At 39.1% G+C, this 14,482-nt stretch overlaps 1 protein-coding gene, 1 long non-coding RNA gene and 1 gene segment (V, D, J or C); 1 reads left to right on the top strand and 2 right to left on the bottom strand.

Annotated features, from left to right (window-relative positions):
• Positions 1 to 284: 284 nt before the first annotated feature.
• On the bottom strand, positions 285 to 775 carry LOC105923758. The segment is given in 2 exon segments: positions 285 to 616; positions 724 to 775. Coding segments are annotated over 2 exon segments (384 nt in total).
• Positions 776 to 5,425: 4,650 nt separating this feature from the next.
• LOC118565464 lies at positions 5,426 to 13,929 on the bottom strand. Its single transcript, XM_036145887.1, has 5 exons — positions 13,878 to 13,929; positions 13,390 to 13,770; positions 7,817 to 7,887; positions 5,941 to 5,992; positions 5,426 to 5,833 (listed from the first exon to the last, which is right to left on the bottom strand). Exons 1-5 carry the CDS (start codon positions 13,927 to 13,929, stop codon positions 5,511 to 5,513), a joined length of 879 nt encoding a protein of 292 aa, XP_036001780.1. The 3' UTR covers positions 5,426 to 5,510.
• On the top strand, positions 6,654 to 7,684 carry LOC118565310. The gene is made up of 2 exons (XR_004932305.1): positions 6,654 to 6,779; positions 7,600 to 7,684. It is a non-coding gene; the product is annotated as an uncharacterized LOC118565310 (long non-coding RNA).
• Positions 13,930 to 14,482: the final 553 nt, after the last annotated feature.

Here is a 14,482-nt window from a genome sequence, read left to right as displayed (position 1 = left end):
AATTCTGAAATAAACCTTTTAAACTCAGTGTCTGGTTTGAATATTGGGTTTGTACTTGCAATCATTACAAAACTTTAATTTAAATTTTTTTTTTATTGTGAAACTATCAATAAATTTAAATGTAAACTATTCATGTGAATGTAATTTTTAGTAAAAACTATCTCCATAAAATTATTGTTACTCTGTGTGTGTCTGTGTTTAGTGAGCTGTGTCAGAGTCTGCTGTGACATTCAGCTGCAGTTTCTGTTCAGTCTGACTGAGGGAGGTTTTTGTACGACTGTTTTTCACTGTGTGAACACCCACTGGCTGTTGATCTTATGAAGACTCTGACAGTAATAAACTGCAGCATCTTCAGCCTGAACTCCACTGATGGTCAGAGTGAAGTCAGAGTTTGATCCACTGCCTGTAAAACGACTTGGAGTCCCTGATGCTCGAGTGCTGGCATAATAAATGAGCAGCTTAGGAGTTTGTCCATCTTTCTGTTGATACCAGGCTAGACGGTGGTTGCTGTTGTAAACACGAACATCCTGACTGGTCCTACAGGGGATCCTGGCAGATCCTCCCAGATCAGCTGTCACTGCTGCAGGCTGAGTCACTGTGACCTGACCTCTGGACTCTGAGGACACAGAGACAAAAACATAAAGCAGCTTGATGGTTTTGTGGGCTTCATTTCAGAGGGACAGATGTTGATAGAGGAGAGGAGTTTGATCCTCTGGACTTTACCTGTGAAGCAGCAGCAGAGGAGAGTCCAGATGAGGACGCAGATCAAAGTCATGTTTTTGATGAGGAGGATTTCTGTGTCTTCTGTTGTGATGAAGGACAGCTGTCAGTCCTCCAGTGTTCAACTCTCAGGACTATAAACTCTCCCAGAGCACTGGAGCATGGTGCTGCTGATGCAAAGTGCCTCTCTATGGAAATGCTTTGTCTGAGTCCAACAGGTACACAGATCAATATTATGTTCATCGTGATCTATAAATAAATCCCTTCATTGTGCTAAGAAATATTTTTAGCATTTGAATTCAGATTTATTTTTAATCCTGAAATACCTTCCACTTTAGCTAGTTCTCATTTTGCTAAACTATTCACAGTTTTTCACTATTAGCAATGATTAGAAAAGTTCGATAATTTGTTTGGGTCAGTGTTTATTTTATCTATTTATATTAGAGTCACTTCATCCATCCATCCATCCATTCATCCATCCATTGTCTTCCCCTTATCTGGGGTCAGGTCGCGGGGGCAGCAGCTTCAGTAGGGAGGCCCAGACGTCCCTCTCCTCCCCGGATGACTGAGCTCCTCACCTTATCTCTAAGGGAGAGCCCAGACGCACTACGGAGAAAACTCATTTCGTCCACTCATATCCAGAATCTCGTTCTTGCGGTCACGACCCAAATCTCATGACCATAGGGTCATGACTACAGGGTAGGAACGTAGATCAACTAGTAAACCGAGAGCTTTGCCTTTTGGCTCAGGTCTCTCTTTACTACAACGAACCAGTACAGCGCCCGCTTCACAGCAGACGCCGCACCAATCCAGTCAATCTCCGAATCTATCTTCCCCTCATTCGTGAATAAGACCCGGGATACTTAAACTCCTCCAGTTGGTGGAGAACATTTATATTAGAGTGTTTAATCATTACATTAATTTATCTATATCATCACTATCTTCATCTTCTGATACAATCCTGCCTATTTTTTTGTTAAAGAGTGTGATGCTCAACATCCTATCATGTTTTGTCCTTAAATGGTCCTGTTATAATGGTTCACCAGTAACACTTGTCTGTTGTTATATGTGTATATGTTTCTATATGTATATGTATTCCATCCATCCATCCATTTTCTTACTCGCTTTATCCCTCATGGGGTCGCGAGGGTTGCTGGTGCCTATCTCCGGCATTTCAAAGGGCGAGAAGCGAAGTACACCCTGGACAGGTCGGCAGTCTGTCGCAGATGTTCCAACTAATGTTTTGTATTTATTGTAATGTAGCATTGTATATAATTGATCATAATTCACTCTCGGTGGTGTCAAAAGTACACACATTTGTTAATTAAGTAGAAGGATAGATACTGCACTGATTAGTTCTACATGTGGCCCAAGACACAACATAATCATTAACCCATCAGTCAAAGACAAAGTCACTCAAGGAGCATGTTCTCTCTCAAACTTTATTGGAATTCAATTCCAAACAGAGGTAGTATTCAAGCCTGCAGAACTGCCAGAACATAAATGTGCGAGTTCCAATCAATACCTAAGGTAAACTATACCCTTTGGTGCAAAAACATTATATGTAGTTTGTGGAGAGAGAGAGAGAGAGAGAGATAAGAGAGAGGAGAGAGAGAGAGAGAGAGAGAGAGAGAGAGAGAGAGAGAGAGAGAGAGAGGAGAGAGAGAGAGAGAGAGAGAGAGAGAGAGAGAGAGAGAGAGAGAGAGAGAGAGAGAGAGAGAGAATAGCTATAGAATAGCTAACCAATGAGTGATTGCGTTATATGACTCATCCAATTACACTAGTTCTTACTAGGTGTGGATGGCGCCAATGATCTGCATTGGATGGCGCAAATTACGTGAAATAAATATTTATAAATTTTAAACTGAAGCCAAGAGTAACGAGTAACGTTTGTTTTAAAAATGTAAGGAATAGAAAGTACAGATACTTGTGTGGAAATGTAATGAGTAGAAGTCAGAAGTAGGAAGAAAAATAAGTAATGGAGTAAAGTATAGATACCTAAAAAGTGTACTTAAGTACAGTAACGAAGTATTTGTACTTTGTAACTTGACACCTCACTCTTGATAGTTCACAAGTATATATGTCTAAATGAAAAGAAAGAAAGACATGGCACCTGTGTTTTGCTTGCAGCTCTCTTTATATTTTTTATGACAGCTACAATATTCTATTGAACTGAAATCTAAAACGTGACCCAACTCATATTCACCCTATTTGTTTGAATTATCAAGAAGTTAGTAAAAAAAGTTATTTTGACAGGTAATATTATTTTCAGGATTTATTTATATTAATGTATCAATGATACTGCACTGCACCGTGCTTTCTGATAGGATTCACGTCTCAGACTAACTGTCCAGGCTTAACTTTTAGTCTGTGACAGAAACAAAGGAGTCATGGCTAACCACTGCCCCCTTGTGGCCATATAAGGGATGACATGCAGTTGATTTTAAAGATTTAAAACTTTTCTAAAATGGCAGAAACAGATGAAATATGGCATTGATAGAAAAACAACTCTCCCAAGGATGGTGGTCAACTCATGAGGGTTGGGTCCACAGAGCTGGATAAAGTCCTGCAAGACAGTGAAGAAATGGGCAAAACTGAGCAAACAAAGAAGAAATTAAAGCAAACTAACAATAACAATTTTAATTCAGAATCTGTTCAGTGTCCTTCAGTTACTGCTTGCAACTTTAAGCTCTAAATACCCAAAAGCCCCGTTTTGGTTTGCTCTACTTTATGTTTTTCATTCACTGATTTTGTAGTTTAATTGCACATTTTGAACAATTCATCTCTGTTGGTGGAGTTAACTAACCCAGAGAGAAACATGGCTTTTTATGGGCTTGATGTGTGTTAAAACCTTTGACTTCTGTTGCTCTCTGTTGGAGCTAAAGATTCTCTTTAAAGAAAAGAACTCTGGGCCAAGGAGTAAGTCTGCAGGTGTTTGTTCCTTTTTCAAACATCCAGCATGTATGAGCCACCATCCTGCATGGGTTAGGCACACAGAACCCATCAGGAGCTCAGGATGGTGCTCTGGCTGCAATCTAGCATCAGGATGGGCCTGCAGAAGATGGTGAAGGAGGTGAGGAGGTCATTGATGGAAAGGATGGGGCTCTGGGAACCCCATATTCAAGCTAGATACATAGTTTGCTTTTAAAATGTTTATTTTAAATAGAGAGAAGGTGAAGAGTGGTAGAATGAGGCAGGAGGAAGTAGGCAGAGGATGAGGTGCAATGACTTATGGGTAATTAGGGGCAGCAGCAGGTGGAGCTGATTAGGTGCAGAGTGGTGGCTGGAATGGTGACTGGGAAGGCTGGAGCCTGGAGAAATAATCAGTCCAGAATAGTCCACAAAAACAAGAAAAACAAGACAACTGAGCTTTAACTGTCTCCAAATGAGCTCTGCTGTCCTGCTCACTAAGTTGACCAGATAACTTTTTATTATTCAGACAAAGTCAGAGCGACAGTGAGTGTGAAAAAGAGGTGAAGAAACGTGTCCAAGAGGTTAGAACGGGTGGAGAAAAGGCATCAGGTGTGCTGTGTGATAAAAGAGCGTCAGTGAGAATGAAAGGAAAGGTGTAGAAGACGGTGGTGAGACCAGAGGTGTTGTCTGGTTTAGAGACAGAGGCACTGAGGAAGAGACAGGAGGCAGAGCTGGAGGTAGCAGAGATGAAGATGTTGAGGTTCTCTTGGGGAGTGAAGAGGATGGATAGGATCAGGAATGAGTTCACCAGAGGGACAGCTGATGTTAGATGATTTGGAAATGAAGCCAGAGAGGCCAGACTGAGATGGTTTGGACATGTACAGAGGAGGGATAGTGAGTATGTTGGTAGAAGGATGATGAGGCTGGAACAGCCAGGCAGGAGGTCTAGAGGAAGACCAAAGAGGAGATTTATGGATGGAGTGAAAGAAGGCGTGAAGGAAGGTGGTGTGAGAGAAGAAGAGGCAGAAGAAAGAGTTAGATGGAGACAGATGACTCACTGTGGGGACATCTGAGTGGAAAAAAATTTGAGAAAAAGAAGATTTTTTAAGATTTAACACGTTTTCTACTATTAACATGAGCTTTTAGGACACTAAACTTATTCTGTTTTATATATGTATGTATTGTGTGTCTCTGTAATTTAAAGATTTAATCTTTTGTAAATCAGAACTTATAAAAGTCAGAGAGCATTTTCACTTGTTCAATAAATCACATACAGCTTCATCTGTGAATGTAATAAAACACGATGAGCCCAAACTTCTAGTTGACCAATACAATCTGGATTTTTCTTTCTGTTACATCAATGTTGAAAATTAGTTCAAAGGCCAAATATGTTGTTGATCTGTTTTCATGATTTGTTATGAAACATGTTTGATGTCATTGAAGGACTGAAGATGTGAAAAGTCAGCTTGGTGTGAAGTTGAGCATGTTTACAGAGTTCATCACATTTAATCCTGACATGTTTCCTCCATGTTTTCAGTTTATTCTCACACTGTTTCAGGAATGTTTGTAATGTGATTCATTAATTTTTGATCACAGTAAATAGTTTACTCACTGCGATATAAATATAGTGTCTGCTGTATAATGAGTTTTAAACAAATGTGAGGCAGAGTGGAGAAAAAAGTAAAATATGTTAAAATCATTTCAGTTTAGAAGTTTAAAAACAACATAATTTTATGTTTCTGTGACAAAAGCTCTGAGGTTGAAGGATCAAAACCAGAAGGTGTGTTTTAGTTTGTTCACTGAACAGAATCAGTCTCTGCAGCTGCAGTTCAGTTTCTGTTCAGCCTGACTGACGGAGGTTTTTGTACGACTGTTTTTCACTGTGTGCGTGGCCACTCACTACCAATGTTATGAAGACTCTGACAGTAGTAAACTGCAGCATCTTCAGCCTGAACTCTACTGATGGTCAGAGTGAAGTCAGAGTTTGATCCACTGCCTGTAAAACGACTTGGAGTCCCTGATGCTCGAGAGCTGGCATAATAAATGAGCAGCTTAGGAGTTTGTCCATCTTTCTGTTGATACCAGGCTAAATGGTCAGAGTTAAAAACATCCTGACTGGTCCTACAGGGGATCCTGGCAGATCCTCCCAGATCAGCTGTCACTGCTGCAGGCTGAGTCACTGTGACCTGACCTCTGGACTCTGAGGACACAGAGACAAAAACATAAAGCAGCTTGATGGTTTTGTGGGCTTCATTTCAAAGGGACAGATGTTGATAGAGGAGAGGAGTTTGATCCTCTGGACTTTACCTGTGAAGCAGCAGCAGAGGAGAGTCCAGATGAGGACGCAGATCAAAGTCATGTTTTTGATGAGGAGGATTTCTGTGTCTTCTGTTGTCATGAAGGACAGCTGTCAGTCCTCCAGTGTTCAACTCTCAGGACTATAAACTCTCCCAGAGCACTGGAGCATGGTGCTGCTGATGCAAAGTGCCTCTCTATGGAAATGCTCTGTAGTGATTCCTGTAGGAGCTGGGATCAATTTCTTTCAGCTGTTAAAAATCAAAAACTGATCAGACATGGAAGTTTAGCTTTTTCATGGTGAATAATGATTTTACCAAGTGTAACAATTCTTTAAGGTGACAGTGATGCAGGAGGAAGCAATTTGTGACCTGAAAGCCGTAATTGAACGGCAAACTTTAAAGGTCTGCCCCCTCTTCTCGTCCATTGACTGCTGGAGTTAGGCACCCAGCTAGAAAGTCGATGGACAGGTAGATAAGTATAAATCATTTTCAAAATGCCTTTTTTATTTATATATAAACAAAATTAGATGACTGGTTGGTGGACAAAGTCTTAGCCCACAGACACACAGTGGCCTTAGAGCTCATACTGAGGAAATATCACTTTGGTTGGTAAACCCACATTTTAGACTTTAGACAACTAATTTGAAAAGTTTATCAGCTGTAATTATTAAATGAATGTACCAAAGTTTAATATTTTCCTCTTTCTAAAAGTTTCTCATCCTCCATAAATTGTTTGTGTCAGAGTCAGAGAACCGTGTCTCTAACAGTCAGAGGTTTTTGTACGACGGCTCCATCAGTTTGTATCACTGTGGTACACGTTTGGTGGAGGAACCAGACTGGATGTTAACTGTAAGTACAACCAACTTAAATTAAACTAAATTAAATATCACTGTAATGTTGAGTTTTAAAGGGTTTTTCTCAGAGGAAAAACACTTCTGTTTGGGTTTAGTTAGTTTTTATTTTTCTAAGTTGCCATGTTTAATGGAAACTCTGTAATGTCTGAGTTGGACTAATGAGTCTTAACACTGAAAGAAATACTATTGAAAAGAAAAATGAAAAAGTATAAAAAGAAATACTGAAAAAGTATAAAAAATTATAATCAGAAAACCCTACATGTTAAATATAATGTTATTTAAAACTTAGCAATATGAAGTTCTCGTATTTTTATTTTTTATACATTTATATAGTCATATTTTATAGTGGACTATATGCTGAGCCACATTATCAGTGTCACTGTGTGGAATGTGATCTGTGGCTCATGTATATTATTGATTATCAATTATTCATTTTCTCTCATGTTTTGATGACAGTTTCGGAAAAGAAAATGTCTGAAAACTAGTTTTTTTTTTCAAGAAAGTATTTTTTATCAGGGAAATAAACGTAGGGTGTAACATTCAGGTAACGGCACATATCTCTTAAAAACAATAGAAAAAAATAAATATCAAGTGGTTTTAGAAGATTAGTCCCGATTTTGAAATTTTAACAAGTTTAATGAGAAAACATGAAAGGAATTAGAAATGTCAGTTTTTATGTGTGGTACTGAAACCTGTCTGTTGCTGTGGTTGAGCAGTGATGCATGTGTGTTACCATGGTTACAAGATCCAGAGCAGGAAGTGAAACCTGGAGGACTTTAATCTAGACATTGCAATGTGTTTCTTTCTCTCTGCAGTGGGTGAACGCCGTCCCACCCTGACAGTGCTGCCCCCCTCCAGTGAGGAGCTGCAGCAGGGGAAGGCCACCCTCATGTGTCTGGCCAACAAGGGCTTCCCCTCAGACTGGAGTCTGTCCTGGAAGGTGGACGACAGCAGCAGCAGCAGCAGCAGCTGGGAGCAGAGCAGGAGCCCCGGGGTGCTGCAGAAGGACGGCCTCTACAGCTGGAGCAGCACCCTGAGGCTCCCTGCAGACCAGTGGAGGAAGGTGGGCTCTGTGACCTGTGAGGCCTCCAAGGGCTCCCAGCCTGCAGTCACACAGACGCTGACCAGAGACCAGTGTTCCCAGTCCTGAGCTCATTCATGGATTTTCTAAAGATGTATTCTGCTACAGATCGCTCGCTTTAAAAACTGTTTGTTGTTGGAGTTTATCTTTAGAATTTTTGTTATTTGTTGCTCAACTCCTTTAAATAAAAACAATAAAATATAAATCATCTCTCCTGCTTTGCCTTTGAATTCATTTCAATCAAATCATCCATTAATGAGATTATTAAGCTTAATTGGTACCTAGTCAAAGATAACAAAGAATTGACTCTTCTTTAATTAAAGAGGTGCAAGAACATCTGGTGAGGCTGATATATTCCTCAAAACAATTTTCTTTTTTTATCAGTTTTGTCAGTGTGTAGTGTAAGTATTGTAATAATAAATAATATTGTATGTAGTTTTTATAAATACATTTATATTTTACATTTGCATTTTAATTTAACATTCATCACATGATAAAACAGGTATTTATTAGATAATTATCAGGCCACGTTTTCTCCAGTTTTCTTATGTTATCAACTGAGTCATCTGAGTTTCTCTATTAAAGATTTAAAGCAGAAAATACAGAAAACTATCTGCATTTGACTCAGTCTAAGTAAATGATTAAACTGGTAACAGTTTAGTGCTTTGTTAAGAATGAGTGACAAACCAACATGTTGATCAGAATTCAAAGTCAACTTTATTTATCATGTGAAACAACGTCGTACTGAAGCTCTTTTAAGCCAGACAACTGTTAGACCAAACGCCTCAGTAAAACATTAAAATAGGCTTTAGCAATCCATTAATTGGTGATAATGTAAAGCAGAAAGCTAAATAAAGACAAAACAAACACAAAACAGGTCTGAAGGTTTTTAACACAATTATTCAGGTTCAACTCTCATTAAACTACAAAGTAAACATGAGAGTCTTCAATGAACATCTGAAGGTCTCTACTGACTGAGTGCTGCATGTTTGTAGAGGTAGATTGTTCCACAGAGGAGGAACAGCTGATGCTCATTAATTATATTAATATTGGACCTGAATTATATTAATCTGTAGATATTGTCTATTAAATAATGTGAAAGATAAAAATATGATAAAAAGCAAGTTTTGAGCAGAGACTCTCACCATGAACCAGGAGCCCCAGGGTGGTCAGCAGTAGAGTCAGTGACATCATCATTGTGCTGCTGTTTTCTTAGTGGATCTGAAGTTTTTCTTAAAGTCATGTTGTGTCTTTGGGAGAAATTAAGGCTAAAAAAAATTATATCATTGTTTAAAGAAACTCCAGTCAGAACCCGAGGACATGTGATCAGCCAAGTGAGCTAAATCTTCATCAGGTTGTTAACAATGCTTTCTTCCAGGTCAAAATGTATCCTCCACATCTACCACTTTTTCCAGGTGAATAAAAATATTCAAACCTAGTAGATAACACCAAATCTTCCTGAGAAACACAGAATACATTTCAAAATGAACTCTTCATGTGAAGTATTTGTGAGACAAAACTATCATCTTAAAAGTATTGTTACTCTCTGTGTGTCTGTGTTTAGTGAGCTGTGTCAGAGTCTGCTGTGACATTCAGCTGCAGTTTCTGTTCAGTCTGACTGAGGGAGGTTTTTGTACGACTGTTTTTCACTGTGTGAACACCGACTGACTGCTGATGACATTAAGACTCTGACAGTAATAAACTGCAGCATCTTCAGCCTGAACTCCACTGATGGTCAGAGTATAGTCAGAGTCTCCAGACTTTGTTCCACTGAAACGATCAGGGACTCCAGACTGACGGGTGTCTGCACATGTAATAATGAGTTTAGGTGCTTCTCCTGATTTCTGAAGGTACCAGCTGAAGCAGTAAAACGTGCTTGGATTGACTTTACATTTAATAGAGACAGTCTGTCCTGGAACAACAGACTGAGATCCTGGAGTCTGAGTTATAGTGACTTGTCCTGAAGATCCTAAAATATAAAAAAAGATTAGAAAGTTTCCTGGATAAAAATCAGGCTTGAAGAATTGTTATCACCGTCTAGACCAAAGCTGATATTCTAGATATCCTGGGGAACATGGTTCCATCTTAACAATGATTTCAGCAGAGAGTCTCACCGTGAACCAGGAGCCCCAGGGTGGTCAGCAGTAGAGTCAGTGACATCATCATTGTGCTGCTGGTGTGTCAGTGGCTCTGAAAGGCCTGGACAGCCACTGATCAACACTGACCTCTTAACAGCTGGGAGCAGAGAGGCAGGACACATATGCAAACACACAGAGTCAGTCACATGGAGCTCAGCTCTACGTGTCATTTTGTTCTCTTCTAATGAGCAAACACAGAGTCTATGGAAATGCTCTGAATGACTCCAGCAGGGACTGATTTAAATGTGATGCTCTACAATTCAGAATGTCTCCTTTTCACTGCTGAAAATTTTCTTTTTATTTTATTCATATAGCGCTAATTCACAACAAATTTCACTTTACAAAGTGAAATTGGTCATCCAGATTGGTCAAAAAGTTTCTCTCTAAGGAAACCCAGCAGGTTGCATCAAGTCTCTCCAAGCAGCATTCACTCCTCCTGAAAGAGCGTAGAGCCACAGTGAACAGTCGTCTGCATTGTTGATGGCTTTGCAGCAATCCCTCATACTGGGCATGAAGTGATGGTGGAGAGGAAAACTCCCCTTTAACAGGGAGGAGAACCTCCAGCAGAACCAGAACCAGGCTCAGTGTGAACGCTCATCTGCCTCGACCCACGTGGCGTTAGAGAAGACAGAGCAGAGGCACAGAAAGCACAGAAGCTCACATTGATCCAGGAATCCTTTCTATGTTACATGTCTCAGGTAGATATTAATCTTCAGCTCTTGCTACATGTCAGGATATTTCCTCCAACCTGATGAGAGAATAGCACTATAATTAAGCTCTGAGTTTATCACACTGCTGAATAATTTCAGTCTGAAGTTATTTTAATGCTGACAAGATGTTTATTTGTAGTTGAAAATAAAACACTGGTGCCTCTTAAAAGACAATGAGACAATGTTTTCTTTCAACATAATTTCATGGAAATGAATTATACTATTTTTAATTATCAATGGAGAAAAACATTTATTAGCTCTACAGCAATCTTTTCCTTCCTATAATTGATGACCATCTTTTTTCGTGTCTGCACTGGTATTTTGATGATTTATTTTTGGTGAAACTCCAAGTCTTCCATCTCAGAAAGCATGTTGGCCATCACCCTAATCTTTAGCTCTCTTCTCAGTTTTTATATCAGAATCAAGTCAGGATTATGGCTTTACTTTAAATTAAAATCTATCACTGGTATAAGAGTCGTATCTATCCAAGAAAAACAATAATGAAGGTTTCTTTGTGTTTTTTTTTTGATTAAATATGATGAGCTTTATAATGTTTAAACAGGTTGTAAGGGTGGTTGATTTTTGACAATATTTTTTGGGGAAAAAAAGATGTTTCCTGATGGATTTTATATTATTCAGTTCTCCTAAAAACATGAAAAATTCAAACCAATGAAAATACTTTAAAAATGAAACGTTAACATCAGAAGATGTTTGACAAATATTTGAAAGTTCAGAACAAACCTATGATCAACATCAATATAAGCATAATTTTAGCATTTTTTTACGACAAGATTACAAGAAGCTGTGAAACATTATTTGGAAAAAAATAGGAATTTTCAAAATCGGAAAATCTTTTACAAAATGCAGCCAAAAGCTGAAAATCAATATGAGATTTGACTGAAAGCCTCTTCAATGATGTTGTCATTAAATGGGTCATGGTGGTGTTTAATAAACTTCTTCTTTCAAGATGGACTTCAAAATTGTCTTTCATTTATATACCATTTGTAATTAATGCAAATTTACTGAATTAAAATGGATCTATTTAATTAGAGATTTATTAATGACCACAGATTATTTATATTAATCTTGGTCAAATGTTGTTCATTTTGGGATAAACTTCTATATTGATACAAACCTTTGATATTCTGGTTAAAAACTATTCTAAGTGTTATAGATTTATTGCTGTGTCATAGTGTTTAAACATAATCATTGGCAGATTTAATCAAAAATAACTTCAACACCATGTCTTTATAAATAAAGCAATATCAAAATGTCATGTTCTCATGTGTTTGCATTCAGTCAGCTTCACCAGTCATCAGTTGTGTTTCTATTCAGTCTGAATGAGTTAGTTCATTGATTGTTTTCCACTGTGTGAACACAACTTGGCTGTTGAAAGTGTCGCTCTGACAGAATCTTCAGCCTGAACTTTATTGATGGTCAGAGTGAAGTCAGAGTTTGATCTACTGCCTATGAAACCATTTAGAGTCCCTGAAACTCTGCTGTTGGCCACATAATGAGCTGCTGGATAGTTTAATTCAATTTGTGTTCTAACCAAGCTGTTCAATGTCCAATATTTGGCTCTTATAAAGTTTTTAATCAACATTTCTATTAGAACCTAGTTGTGTATTGAGGACACATAAAAGCTAAAACAGTTGTATCGCTGTTTAAAGAAACTCCAACCAGAACGTTAGCATATGTGTTCAGCCAAGAGAGATATTTGTTTATCAGTTTGTTAGAAATGTTTTCTTCCACATGGATCTAAATGTTGACATTTGATTCTAATCTTTGGTCAAATTTTATCTTCCACAAAAAAGTGTCATGATTTAGGTTTTTGTTTGTACTTTTCTGGACTGATTAGATTCCACCCAATCAGCTCAGTCTGCTCAGTCACCTACATGCCACCACTCTGCACCTAATCAGCTCCACCTGCTGCTGCCACTAATTACCTCAAGTCATGCCACCTGCTTCTCTCCCTACATAAACCTGCTTCAGTCAAGCTTCCAGTGCCAGAACCTCTCATCAGGTGATGCTCTGCTAGTGCTTTGCCTGTGTTACCGGCCTCAGACCTAGGGGAAATCTGGGCCGGCACAAGCGATACACAGGCAGGATGCGCTGTGGATCTGTGAATGATGAGGAACGGACACGTTAATACGTTGTGCCTGGCTCTGCTGGCAGCGGTTTTATTATAGATTGCGCATGCACGGGCAGAGACTACAGAAGTTTCCTCGTTTGTTCATTCACTCACAGTAGCGCCCTCTACTGACTAGGTGGTCATCGACATGAATCAGTTAATGTTAGAAAGTTGTTCTAATCATCTTAAAATAAAATAATCTTTTCAAAAATGGGGGTGTCTGTTTTAGTAAAACATTAATTCTAGACCCACTATACCTGCAGCTGGTAAGTCTGGTTCTGTTTGTATGCCTCATCTACCACAACTCAATCTCTAAAATAAACCTTTCAAACATAACTCAGTGTCTGGTTTGAATATTGGGTTTGTACTTGCAATCATTACATTATGTTAATTTAAGATTTTTTTGTGAAACCTGCAATACATTTCAATGTACACTTTTCACGTGAATGTATTTGTGAGTAAAAACTATCTCCATCAAATGTTGTTACTCTGTGTGTGTCTGTGTTTAGTGAGCTGTGTCAGAGTCTGCTGTGACATTCAGCTGCAGTTTCTGTTCAGTCTGACTGAGGGAGGTTTTTGTACGACTGTTTTTAACTGTGTGAACACAGCCTGAGTGTTGATGCGATGAAAACTCTGACAGTAGTAAACTGCAGCATCTTCAGCCTGAACTCCACTGATGGTCAGAGTGAAGTCAGAGTTTGATCCACTGCCTGTAAAACGACTTGGAGTCCCTGATGCTCGAGTGCTGGCATCGTAAATGAGCCGCTTAGGAGGTTGTCCATCTTTCTGTTGATACCAGGATAAAAGGTGGTATTTGCTGTCGTAAACACGAACATCCTGACTGGTCCTACAGGGGATCCCGGCAGATCCTCCCAGATCAGCTGTCACTGCTGCAGGCTGAGTCACTGTGACCTGACCTCTGGACTCTGAGGGCACAGAGACAAAAACATAAAGCAGCTTGATGGTTTTGTGGGCTTCATTTCAGAGGGACAGATGTTGATAGAGGAGAGGAGTTTGATCCTCTGGACTTTACCTGTGAAGCAGCAGCAGAGGAGAGTCCAGATGAGGACGCAGATCAAAGTCATGTTTTTGATGAGGAGGATTTCTGTGTCTTCTGTTGTGATGAAGGACAGCTGTCAGTCCTCCAGTGTTCAACTCTCAGGACTATAAACTCTCCCAGAGCACTGGAGCATGGTGCTGCTGATGCAAAGTGCCTCTCTATGGAAATGTTCTGTAGTGATTCCTGTAGGAACTGGGATCAATTTCTTTCAGCTGATGAAAATCAAAAACTGATCAGACATGGAAGTTTAGATTTTTCATGGTGAATAATGAATTTACCAAGAGTAACAATTCTTTAAGGTGGCAGTGATGCAGGAAGAAGCAGTTTGTGACCTGAAAGCTGTAATTGAACGGCGACCTTTTAAAGTTGGCCCCCGCTTCTCGTCCATCGACTGCTGGAGTTAGGCACCCTGCTAGAAAGTCTATGGACAGGTGGATAAGTATAAATATAAGTATAAATAATTTTCAACATGCCTTTTTTATTAATATATAACCAAAATTAGATGACTGGTTGGTGGACAAAGTCTTCGCCCACAGACACACAGTGGCCTTAGAGCTCATACTGAGGAAATATCACTT

The sequence above is a fragment of the Fundulus heteroclitus genome, chromosome 13 (genome assembly GCF_011125445.2).
Source record: "Fundulus heteroclitus isolate FHET01 chromosome 13, MU-UCD_Fhet_4.1, whole genome shotgun sequence".
In the NCBI taxonomy this organism is placed as follows: Eukaryota; Metazoa; Chordata; class Actinopteri; order Cyprinodontiformes; family Fundulidae; genus Fundulus; species Fundulus heteroclitus.
The sequence above is the reverse complement of the archived record's forward strand: the minus strand, read 5'-3'. Positions and strand labels throughout refer to the sequence as shown.